The sequence below is a fragment of the Kryptolebias marmoratus genome, linkage group LG14, assembly GCF_001649575.2.
Source record: "Kryptolebias marmoratus isolate JLee-2015 linkage group LG14, ASM164957v2, whole genome shotgun sequence".
Taxonomy (NCBI): Eukaryota; Metazoa; Chordata; class Actinopteri; order Cyprinodontiformes; family Rivulidae; genus Kryptolebias; species Kryptolebias marmoratus.
In genome coordinates, this window is record NC_051443.1 from 12,821,303 (window position 1) to 12,834,682 (window position 13,380).

General features: G+C 41.5%; 1 protein-coding gene across 1 annotated transcript in view; it reads right to left on the reverse strand.

The window, feature by feature from the left end:
* Positions 1–7,966, reverse strand: part of itga1 (integrin, alpha 1) — a 47,466-nt gene extending 39,500 nt beyond the window's left edge. Inside the window, exon 1 of the mRNA XM_017407931.3 lies at positions 7,667–7,966. Within this exon, the coding sequence (XP_017263420.1) occupies positions 7,667–7,715 (49 nt within the window). The 5' untranslated portion in view covers positions 7,716–7,966. The remainder of the gene's footprint in view (positions 1–7,666) is intronic.
* Positions 7,967–13,380: the final 5,414 nt, after the last annotated feature.

Sequence of the window (13,380 nt, forward strand, 5' to 3'; positions counted from 1 at the left end):
TGAACTTTTAACATCATTCTAAGTAATTCTTGTCCATTGGTCTGAAGAGAACGTTGACAAGCCCCATTAAAGTAAGCTGCATTTTATTCCTATTAAAGTTAGTCCTGATAAAGATAATGTGACCAGCATGGCTGATCATGTTGGCCTTTTATCTAAAGGGTTAACGTGAACATGCTTCTCCCAGCAGACGCTGTAGCTCCACAGCTCCTTAAACGATGCCAGTTTGATGGATAGCCTACTGCTGGCATGGGAGAGACAAATGGGGGGTGTGGAGGACCGGACGGGCCTGGCTCGCAGATGCAGAAACTTCCCAGGCTGCAAAAACACACACAAACACATATATCTGGGATCTAAGGCTATCAGCACTTAGCAGGTACTGAGAAACCCCTGTGGGTTGAAAGCATGTGCGTGTATAGGCACTCCTTATGTGTTTTTTCTGGCAAAATGCTGCGAGGTCCTGGGTTGTGGCAAAAACAAGGAAATAACTTCAGGAAGACTTAAATCCTGTCACACATAAAAACAATTTTATCACAAGCTTCAACACTCTCCAAAAACTGATTTTCTAATAATTAATGTCAGTCAAATGGGAAAAGAGCAACATGCCTGTGCTCCTAACACGTCTACCAGCCCTCTACCGTTGTTATTTCCAGTAAATGTATCTTTAAACAGCCGTGCAGTCCTTATGAATGCCACTCCCAAACAATAATAACAGCACATAGTGCATGAGAACTTGTCTTTGATAAGAAAAGAAGATGCAGAAATGACTCTCCTTAAGCTTTGAAGCAGAAGTTGTGTGTCTCTCTTTCGTTTCTGTCTGGTTTTGTTAACACTGAAGATAAAATCTTCTGCCAACACAAAATTCTCCTTAATGGACCTCCTCCGTGGCTCCCTATCGTCTCTGCAGCAGCAGCAGAAGCAGCAGCTTTCCCCTCCCAACAATCTCTGTTCTCCGTTTTCCCTCCCTGTCTGCCCCCTCCACCTCCCTCCTCTTTGCTCCTGATGCCTCACAACAACTGTGCAAAGGCAAAGGTCACATGACCGAAAAATACCACAGCTCAAACAATTTGTCTGTGGACACAACTGCAGAGATAGGCACGAATTCCTGGAAATAACTGATTGCTTCTGTGGCTCTTTATAAGAAATGATTCTTATTTTTAAAAAAGGGTGTTTCAGCTTGTGTGAGCCTTTCTCGTTTTATGAAAAAAGCCAATGTTTATTGTTCATTTATTGTGATTTGTTTCCAGTATGGAAACAATTAAAGCAATGCTGGTTGGGGTTAAGAGGATGCTCCTGAGTTCCAATGTCCGGAGGAAAGGTGCTGATTACTAATGAAGTGTGAAAACACATTTATGTGTTCCACGTGTGTATGAGTGTGTGTTTGGCCTGAACCCATGTGTGGGTTAGGACCTTTGTAAGAGGACACAAAGTGTCATTCCGCACCTTCACGCGTGTTTTGATCGTTTAGATCAGATCCTCTCTCCAACAGTGTGTGTGGTATTATTCTGCTACGGCCGCCATGCAAGTGTCTGCTTGTCTTTGAACTTTGACAGCATTTCTAGGAAGATTACTTTTTCCCAAAACATTTCACTGAGATTATTCAAATACAATCAGTAATTCTCTCTCTCTCTCAGTTAGTCACATCTGACAATAAAAAAAAATTCACTGAAAACATTTGAGACAACTTGTCTCAGTTCTGCATGTTACTGCTAAAGTCTTTGACCACAGCAGATAGCGTCACATTTTCAGCAGGAAACATTTGGCATTATCACTTAGCTACCCTTAGTCACGCCTGCAACTATGGCAGAGGCAAGACAACGATTCAGTGAAGATTCAGGAGAGAGAGAAACATTTTAGATATAATAAAAAGTGTTTTCTCCAAGGGGCAGCAACACAAGATATACATGGAAATAAAACCCTTTTTCAATTTTAAAGTTTTATCGTTTAGAGAAAAAAAATAATAAAGAGCAGGTCACACCATGTCATTATTTAAGAAGCATAGAGTGTACACTTCTCTGCTTTCATATGCAGAGAGTAAGTAGGAGGCTTCAAATCAAATCTGAGTGCCACTACTCTCATCTGTTTGATTAACTTAGTGTGTTAACAGTTGCATAAAAACTGGGCTCTTGTTAGATTGCCGGTCTGAAACTTTCAGCTCGTTGTTTACACAGCGTCCGAGGGGAGAGACAGTGTCGCGCTCATCTCGATGGAGTTGTTGTCATCAGTTGTAAAAGATTAAAAATTGATTTCCAAACACGCTGAGAAAGATGACTCACGAGTAAAAAAAAAAATTCAGATTCTTGCAAGAAACTGAAAGAAACAGGCAACATCTCAGACTCAACAGGTTTGATATCTAGAACATTAAATGTTAGGAGTTGATGACAGGACAACAAAATAAAAGACTGAGCAAGTTTCCTTCATTTGGAAGGGTTTCCAGGAGAAAGTAAAATCTTTAGCAGCATGATATAGGTTTGCTGAGATGCATCAGAACGAAACACAATGTTTTTTTTTTTTTTAAAGCAAACACTGCATATTAGCATGAACGCTTCTGAGCATGGTGGTGGAAAGCTCATGGTCTGGGCTCGTTTTGCAGCAACCAATAGCAAATTTTACAATCGTTGTATTATTCATAAAATGCTCTTGATATTGACGCATTCCAGAGCTGAATACCTTTTGAAAACAAAAATAAACTATGTCAAAAAAATAATAACAGATCATGTTGTTAAGTTAAAAATTTTTATTTAAAAAACAAGACAAACCAACACAACAACAAATTAATCCAGTAATCTGAGTCTAAGTGGTGAACTATCCAGCTGTAAAAGAGTTGAATAAGTCACATCAGTATATATCTACGTCAATCAAGTGAAATGGTGTAAATTTTTATAAAGGATTTAACAGAAAAATAGTTGGCAGCTAGCTGAGGATCTGCAAATTAGTCAGAAACAAATTTAAAAACTGTCTCATTACTCCGTACTTCTTGCATGTCTAAATGTAATGTAATGTAATGTAAAACACCTTTTACAAACAAGGGTTTCGTGTCAGCCTTATACTGTAGGTGCCGATATGCTGACCTTGCTTCTGTAACTTTTTTGGGCAACCCTCAAGTCTTTCCATAAATTTTGTCCCCGCTGTGACAGTGCAACCCTGGACCGGCCGTCTGTCCAGCTCAGGGACAAACAAGACAAACAACCTTGCACGCTCACATTTACATCTACGGTCAATTAACATTACATGCATGGTCAGAAGAGAGAGGAACTAGAAAAAGAAGCACACACACATACACACACAGTTGTTTTACACAGAAACACCCCAGCCAAGATCAGATTGTAAAAACTGCTCACTTGGAGTTCACCAACACACCACCGGACCACCCCATATCCAGTATTTCTCTACACAAATTAAGATTATATACATCTGCAAAGTATTATTGTACACCCATCTCAGTTGAATCCCCTTCATCTAATTATCAGAACTTTTGTTGCAGTACTGAAAAAACAACCCTTTATCAGACATAAGTAGTGATTTATTACTGTCTCCACATGTCAGCCCAAGAGACGGCATGGTGACCTGTTCTGGATAATCCATGGCAAGCCAGTTTATCATATAATAGTTACCCAGGATTGTCAAAACCAAACTCAATAATTACATTTTTCTGAGTTATCTATCTATCTGTTGAATTTGTCTCGCTAGTTAAAGGGTGCTTCTGTGGCCTTTACTCTGTACGTCTATTATCCCAACAACATTCATGTTTAAAAGATGCACAAATGCATTTTGTTTCACATCTGCTCACAGTCATCCTCCCATTTTATTTTTATTTTTCATACTGCATGCTGCAATCACAGCTACTAAGTATATTCTTTAAAATCTCTGCCTGTTTAATTTAGCTGCTATTTCTCAGACAATGTTCATAGCAAAGAAAAAGAAAACACAAGTACACTTCGTCTGATTGTGAGTACTTTTCGCTTCCGGGGTGTGGTTTTATTTTAGCCACATGGTGCAGAGACCACAGAATAGATATAATCATCACAGTTTCCCATCTGAAATTCAGTCATGTGGGTGGCCTGGGTGGTTTAACGGGCTTCGGGCGAAATCATTTTTGAAACTTCCTTCGACCGGCTCATCAAGTTAATATATGCTCCTTTGTTTTATTTGTGAAGCTTCATGACAAAATAACAAGTTTTTTTTTACACCAGTAAACTTTCAAAAAAAAAAAAGTTAAAAAACAAAAACAACTGGACTTCTATTCTGTAGCTGAAGACGTTTCGCTTCTCATCCGAGGAGCTTTCTCAATTCAGAAATAGAGAGTGTGGAGTTGAGCTTTCAAAGCTGAGATGTGATGTAAGCTGGATTGCTTGCAAATTGTTCTCACTCTCCTAACAAAGGAGGCTCGTTAGAATCCTTGTTTGTCTGACTCACTGAGGGGCCACTCTTGTCACATGTCACATGTCACATATGTTTTTGAAAGCTGAAATCTGAGACCTCCTCCTCTGTTTAATGTACAAACATATAATGGAGCTTTAGGCCTGATCCCCAGTCAGTTTCACTCCAATCAACACCTGCACTCATGTGACAAGAGTGGCCCATCAGTGAGTCAGACAAACAAGGATTCTAACGAGCCTCCATTGTACAACCAGGAGGGGAGCTGCCTCAAATGAAAGATATGGTCACCATAAGGAGGCGGGGGGAGGTGGGTGAGTATGGAAGACATAATACTAATGACTGAGAGGGCCGGGTTCACTAAACGTCTTGCCAAGATCATAAATTCAATCCAAAGCTTTAATGTCTGAAGATCTCCATCCCCTGATCTGACAACTCTCAGTGAATTAACCGTCCTCTCCGTGTGTTCATAAGAACATGGATAAACGACGAGTTCCCAGATCAGCAGTGTGAGAAACTGCTGGGAAAAGGAATGTTGTGTTTTCTAAATTTGGTTGTGTTCAAGTAGCCTTTCGCCTTTTCTCCCTCGTCACTGCAGCGGACCAACTGTTGTGAGACGAAATGTTAAACATCTGTTAAATTCAGCTGGAAAGCACCTTGGTACACCTGCACTTCAGTAAACCTCAGGTCAAGTGTCAAATCAGCTTCTATTTTTTTTCTTCTTTCTTTTTTAATAATGAAACAAGCCATAAAGTTAGAATCCACTTTGACAAGCATGCGAGCCCTCGAACGTCCTGCGGCTGTTGCTCACGTCTCACAAACAAACATCCACATTGTGTGTGATCTCTGCAATAGAGGCAGTTTACTGAAACAGCTTCTGTGTCTAGAAGTCATAAGGTCAGGCAGGAAGCAAGATGAAAGAAACAAAGCCAAAGCGGTTCACAAAATTTTGTGTGGTAGTAGGTGAGAGTCATTTCCAACACATTTACTGAGTGCTAAGAATTTGGGCAACATCTTTGTCTAAACTTCAGGGAATGCTCTTTTCATTTGAGGTCGGCATGGTCCCAAATTTTGCTATCTAAGCCATGATAATCAGCTCTAATGATGATGTTTTTATTCAGCTTCAGCTTCTAACTACTCAAATGTGAAGATATGCATCTTTTTTTCCCTTCTTCAAACCAAGTGGAAATGTAAAAGATCACTAGTTTCAACATTAGTCTCCAGCGTTCGTTGCATTACTCAGTTCTTTTCACTACGGCTCATTGTGATCGAAGCCAGACGCCCTCTTCTCTCTCCTCCTGTACCAAACTCGAACCACCTGTAGTCCTATCTCCTTCGGGACTTAGCGGAGATTAAACGGTGTCACCATAATAAGCACGTGCGGGCCTCTGAGGCGGGTCGAGGTGGCTCTAACAGCACAACGCGGGGATCTCCCGGTAAGGTCCCGAACACGACAGCTCTAACTGCTGTGTAAACCGGCTGAGGTCATGCAGCAGTTCAGACTGTGTTGCTGGACCAGTGAGGCTGTGACAGATGGAAGATTAGACAGCAATGGCCTTTTTTAGGCATTTAGGAAATAAATTTAGGAAATAAATGCCAAAAAAATAATAAATAAATAAGGAAATGAGATTTATGAATCACCATTTGCACTGATGCATGCTTTGCAGAGCAGCTGTTTTGAAATGAGTTTGTTGGCAACTAATGTGCCAAATCACATCTTATCTACTTGGACTGAAATGGCTGATGGGATTTTTTGGCATTCTCATGTATAATATGTAAACAAAATTCTGGATCATTTCTGGGTTTTGGGCCGGTTGTGGATTAGAGCAGACGACTGCAAACTGGAAGGTTGCTGGTTCAAACCCAACTTCCCCCTCCACATATCATCATCCCACCAGAAGTCTCTTAGAAAAAGATAGTTTACCTCAGCGGGGCAATCCTGGTTAAACAAAGATGAAAAAGAAGTTAACATGAGACAAAATGAACAGCTGAGCTAAAAGACATGCAGTCATAATGACACTATCAAGTCTGGAGAGAAAAAAAAGAGTGAGCTTTAGGACATTTAACTTTAATCAAAGCTGTGTCAAACCCTTATCAACTTTAAAGCAACACAGCAGCAGCATCTACACTCAGAACAAAACGAGTGTCTATTTCCTGTTTTATATACTGTGATCGTGCATCTCTAACTCATTTCAAGAAGGGAGTGGGAAATAGAGAAATGGCTTTTAAAAGTGGCCAGAAGTCTACCTTGGATATGCTACGACTTCAGGGTCAGAGGGTCACACAAACACAGACAAATGGTGATCGTGTGATTGTCACAGTGAAGGAGCAGAGGAATCCCAGCCTGACAGCAGCTGACAGCAGGACCCCTGGAGCTATGCAAGCCCAGCTTTGTGATGAAGCCCAGTCCTACCGAGTTATCATCATTGGCATTTTTCATTTAGATGATTACACGTCTTGAGTAGGCTGAGAAGGATCGATTGTAGCAAGAAGCTGGAAAAATTGATCAAGCCAACCACTGTACACCTCAGACTTAACCAAACCAAGTCTGACTTCAGTTTGGAAAACAGGATTAGCATGCATGAAAACATTATCCTCAGAACAAAATAAGAGATAGATATGTTGTAAAGCATAAACAGTTGTCATCACAGAGGCGTTTTAATGTTTACAGGAACAGAGAAAAGTATAATGACCTGCAGCAGGTCTGACTGAGGACAGGCTGGTGTTTCTAATTAACCTGACCATCAGTTTCTGTGAGTTGCTGTGTGATCTGCAGCTGATCCTCCTGCAGTGACACAGATCATGCCTATTTGGTCTCTAATTTAATTCTCCAATGGCTATCACATGCCAGGATCACATGAAAGCAAAGGAATCTGATGATTCAAAGGGAACTGCCACTGATTTATGTCTTCTGAACTAATGAAGGAACTGGAGCTGAGCCTGAGGATGCAGCAAAAAAAAGGCTTTAGTGAGCGCAATTTAGGTTCTCTTTCTCCAGTCGACAAGTGGCTCAGATAATAGAACTCTGCTGCTGCTGGTGATGATGATGATGATGGGTTGCACAGCAGAGTAAACACAGCATCTATTTAGAACAGCGTGCAGCAATTAGACGGTGATCTGTCAAACAGCGTCCTGAGGCAGAGCTGCTGGACAGCTGGGTTGATGTGGACAACAGGGTCCACTCAGGCAGCGTGAGTGGCGCGCCGAGCCGCAAAGACCCATTAGTTTAATGATCCGTTCAGGAAAAAAATATCAGTCCGGACATCCCGCTCCTCTTTAGGCGTTTACTCACCAACAGCTGCCGCTGCTGTCAAAGCGAAAGGCTGGCTGAGCTGGGGCATCCTGACGCACGGCGCGCGTCCCCGGTGGCAAGCCTGGTTAGTCCGCGGACTTTTCTGGCTCCTCGGAGAAACAGAGACTCGTTAAGCGACCAACAGCGGGAGTCCACGAGACATTCCCGCATGCAGGAGCGAGAGAACCCGGACTGAGGGGAGGAGGATGCTCGCTCTCTCTCCGCTCCGATCGGCGGCTCTGGAGAGCGCAGAGGAGGAGGAGGAGGAGGAGGAGGAGGGTGGGGAGGCGGGCTGAGGTGGGTAGGCAGAGTTGTAAGTTCTCTCACTCGCGGGCTCTTTTTAAGTTCTCTCTGCCCATGGGAGGGAAAGAAAGAAAGGAAAGAAAACTATATAATAACAACAGCGCTGTAAAAACCGACAGACAGGACCGCAATTTATCCGCTCCGAGCCGGAGCAGACATATTTAATCAGGCTGAGAGTTTCTGACAGCTCGTGCGTCACTGGCGCGTCCACCAGTGTTCCGCCTCACAAAGACAGCTGATTTATTCACAGATTTATGCCCCCCAAGAAGTTGAGTTTATTCTTATTTACGCTGACAAATAAAATAGCTGTAAAAGAAAAAAAGTGTAACTTCCTTCTAAACTTCCGCTCTCCTGTGAGGGTAAATGGATTCATGTTCTCTGATAATAAAAATGGATTAAATTGCTCTTCTGGCATGGCACTCGACCATCCCAAAAAAAGGCCCCCCTCCCCCCAGGCACTCGCGTTCACTCACCAACCCTGTTGTTCAGAGCTGGGGGTCAATCAAAAACAAGTCTAAAACCTCAACACTGGTCTGTAGAAAATGGTTCTTATCTTTCAAAAAAAAAAAAAAAAAAGCATATATTTTACATTACAGTGGTGGCTGAAACAATTTTTTCTTATTATTTTATTCAAGCAGCAAATGATCATAAACCAAAGAAAATGTCAAAGTGCCAAACCAGGTCTTTGGCATTTAGTGAAAACAAGTTAACATGTTGAGCAGAACAGTTCCAGTGCAGTTCTTTATCCATCCATGATTGCTGATATTTTGTGTAATTACGCACATGTGCAACAATCCTGTTCCAAACTAGAAATAATTAAAGAAATGCTTATCGCTCTCTGGTTCGCGTGCTAAAGTTTTCAAAGAAATATCTTGCACAATCTGTCAGCACACAGTGTATGTGCTGGAGGTGACTCTCAGCTACTACCTGGCCAAATTTTTGGTCATCATCTGTAAAACTGACTGAGTTCTAGACATTTTGGGTTTGCTAAGGTTGAATTAGCTGTGGTGGCCATCTTGAATCGAACTGACCCCGAAAGGTAATCAGTTGTGGATGTACAACCAGCCATGACTTTCTGAGAGTTTTGTTAATATCTGCCCAATCGTTCATGAAATATTTTGCTAACGGACAGACACAGTTGACTCCAACAATTAATGCCAAAGTTTTTAGCAAAGATGTTGCACATTGTGTAGCACACATAGTATATGTTGGAGGTGACTCTCAGCTACTACCACATCAAATCTGAGCTCTGTACTTGTGAAATTGACTGAGTTATAGGCATTTTTGTATTTGCTGAGGTTAATCAGCCGTGGTGGCCATCTTGATATGGGTTGACCAAAAGGTAATCAGATATAGAAGTACTTTTAGTGATTACTTTCGTCTAGCTTCAACACAATCCATCTGATGGTTCATGAGATATTTTGCTAACAGACACGCAAACAACCTCAAACAGATTTTCCATCTTTTTATGGCAGTGAGCGATAAAATAAAAATCGTTCAGTCAGTCACTGGACACTTTGATTGAAACCTACATTATATAACAATGAAAGCCTACCTGTGCTGACAGGGAGATTCTGGTTTACCTCAATAAAAACATTCAGGTAGTTTGAGATCCAAATGTCAACAGCTGGAGAGAGCTGGCATTTTTAACAGCGATATAGATTAGTGGACTTTATCTGCTCGCTGCAGCTGGGCCTGGATCCTTGATCGCTATCAGTCATCTGAGTAGAAAGCATGAAGCAGTTCCCAGGAGACGCAGGTTCACTTACACGACACTCCTGTAGTAACTGCAACGTTTTCTCTGTAATCCTATAATAAAACCTCCCTAACTCAGAAAGAAATTGAGCAATTTTGCTCTCTTTTTCACATGCCATTCTCTTTACTGAGCCTTTAAAATGACGAGCATTTACTTTCCAAATGCCTAAAGACACCCAGATGATCACGGCTCATAGACAGCCAGCTATTTTAGGACAATTACTAAACATCCTGTCATTAAAGTATCCTTAGTGAGGTACACCTACAGAAAATTCATATAATTTTACTAATCTTTTTACAGTTGTTTGACCATGACTTTTTAATGTGTTCTGAGTTATTTTGGCTTTCATCTAGTGATTTTTTTCAATTTATTTTAGTTTAGTCACCTGTTTGAATCCATCATTAGCAGCCACAATATCTCTGTTATGCTTAGTGGTGTTTTTTTTTTTATTTTCACTCAATGCAGATCATTGAAGAAGTTGTTTGTTTCTGTTGTCTAAAACATGTTTTACGTCTGTCATCCTAATGTGCAGACTATTATCATTTCTCCATGCTCTCCTTTTGGATCCAGATGTTTGTTGCCATGGTAACAGTGAGTGATATTTGGATCGGAGTTTGCTTGTGAAATCATCCAACCCTATCTCCTATATATAAGAAGTGAAGTGAAATTTATTTATATAGCACTTTTCAGCAACGAGACGATTCAAAGTGCTTTACAACACAGTGTGAGGATCTGGGGTTGGCTCCGCCTTCTGGGCAGTGCCACTAATCATTCCTCCACAGGTGTTCCAGTTCCTACTGATGAGATCAGCTGGTACTTAAGCAGCAGGCTGGGATCAGATCTTCGCTGGAGCATCGAACCTTCTGGGTTAGATTCTCCGCCACAGCGTCTAACCTAACTTATGCTCCTAAGCTAATCACGTTCTCTGTTTTGTGCCTACGACTCAGGTTTTTTGCCACGCCACGACTACGGATCTGAGGAACTACTTACCTGGATATTCACGGATACTTACCTCGCTGCTACCTGGCTCCTCATCGGGAACTACTGGAACCACTTCGCTCCTCCTCGACGCCACAACCTCCCGCTAGGACCTGTAAGCAAACAAAGAGACATTATAATCCTCGCAACCATGTTGGAAACCAAAGCTGTACCCGAGACTCACCCGGTTCTCCTTCTCTTGCAGACTCCTTCAGGAAATGATCATTGTACATAGTTCCACCTGTAAATAAATACACTTACCGTTATCCTCGTCTTCGTGTGTGGTTTAGATTTCGCTCTCTGGACAGAAACCCTTGGGTCCCTGACACACAGAAAAAACAATCAGGTACAGAATCAAATATAGAAATACAGAAATAAAAACATCAATCACGTGCTTCCGAATAATGACTGTCTCCACATGTTTAGGTTTCAGTCATCATATTTGAAAGGTTCAAAACTCGATAAATGACTGCAACAACAAAACACAAGCAGATCCTCCTGTTCCTGCCTCTCTGAACGGGCTCCCTGCTGGATCTTCTATTGATTTTAAAAGCTTGCTGCTTGCATTTAAAGCCTTAAAAGGCCTCAGTTAAGCATCTCAGACATATTGAACTGGTATGTACTCCGCTGACCACCAAAATCAACAATACTGACCTGAAAACTATTCCCATGTCACAGCTTGTGACAGCGGGAGATTGGACATTCTCCATTAGTGCGCACCTATTTAGGAGAACTCTCCATCCACTCAGTGCAGGGAAGTCTATAGATTTGAATCCATTCCTACAACCCTGAACATATTATAAAGGTCACAAGAAGTTGAGAAAATTGATTAATTAGTAAAAAATTAAAATCTAATTTTCTAGCTCTTAAAAACCAAGCTTCATCTTACATTAAAGATCTTATTGTTCCATATTTTCCAAACAGAGAAATTCGCTGTCGGTTTACTTGTGGTTCCTAGAGTTCCTCAAAGTACAGTAGAACGGGAGGCCGAGCTTTTAGCTATCGGCTCCTCTCTTGTGGGATCAACTTTTAATTTCTGTTCGTGAGGCTGACACCCTGTCTGCTTTTAAGACCAGGCTTGCCTTCCTTTTTAGTCCTATAGTTACAGTTGGTTTGGGTTTTCTGAGCCCTCCCTTAGTTCTGCTGCTATAGGCTTAGACTGCTGGTTAACAAACTGACCACATCTCCTCACTCTGCTGCTGTCTTTACTCCTGTTCCCCATGTTTACACAAGTAATTATTGCTGCAAACCACCTTTCAGCCATATTTAATCATTTCATTCCACTGCTGCAACATTTAAAAGGAAAAGTATCAGTGACTCCATGCCTGATGTAATAATTTCTGCCTTCTGTTGCCCTTGGATGAATTTTCTTTGTGTTCTTGCTGAATATTTTGCAGCAGTTGCCTTACTATTTCTTCTCCCTCTTTCTGGAAAATGAAACTCTTTGACTGCACACACACACACACACAGTCATCCACACCTGCATGCTTGGCTCCATTTCATGGCATTACGAACACAGTTTACACTCTCAATTTCTGAGCCTAAATATTATGTCGTCCTCATATACAAAGAGCTGCAAACAGAAGAGAATAAGTAATTCCGTGTGCATGAAGTTCATCTTTTGAAGCCTTATTCTGGGATAGGAAACACAAAAATACATGCAAGCAACAAATACAACCCAGTTTTAATGTAAATAGACACACACATGTGCCTCAGACAGGATCTCAGGAACACCCAACAAATGAGACAGTTTACAGGAGTCCTTCCTGTCCTCAGTCCCACAGACATCCCTGACTGAGAGTCAGGAAGACTCTGATTAGTTTCAATGCACAAATCACTCCCATGGACCCCTCCCTCCTCATCCTCTTACATGCCTCAGCCCACTTATGTTCTTCTGGTAACAAACGTACAGAAAGTGACCTCATGAAAATCCATGTTTTCATTTTCGCACAGTTTCTTCTCAGCCCCGCCTTTTAATTTGACAAGCCGTATTCCTCTATTAGCTGTGGAAGTCCTTGCTAATGTGTTTTTCCTCTCCCTGTCTCTCGAACTTCCTCGACATGCAGACAGACAGGAAGAAAGCACCGGGAGTGTGCACAGAACTTCAGGGTTTCTTCTTTCAGTTTTACCAACTTGGGTGGAAAATCAAAACAAAATCCATATCATCCAAATGCAGCTTAGCCAGTCAAGACAAACTCTGCTTCCCAGACAAAGCGAATCGCTTCAAGTGACGTAAATTGGCTTTTCTTAGGCGTGCTCATCAAACACAGGCCAGTTTTCTGTTAGTAGTTCTCGAGGCTTAATTCAGACAATCAGCTCAAAGGAAAAAAGCTGAAAATCCTTGGATTATATGTTATGTGGACAAGATTTCCTCTTCATGAAGGAACACAACGCATGAGGCTGGTGTTTTTTGAGCTTAGACCTTTCTTCTGCAGCAAAGTCTTTATAGAGGGAGACCAATTCTGAAGCTGAGACCAAAACCGTGATACCGATCTTACAGCTTTGTTTTATTTTTGCTTGGTATGATATGCCACCACCTCCTCTTATCATGACTTTCACTGTCATTATAAAATTCTGATGGCTGATAAGCTGCTTTCCACAGAATCTTGTTGTGTAATTGCTTTATGGTCTCAGTTGTGCAATGTACAGCACTGGAAAGCTAAAATTAGTTTATTAT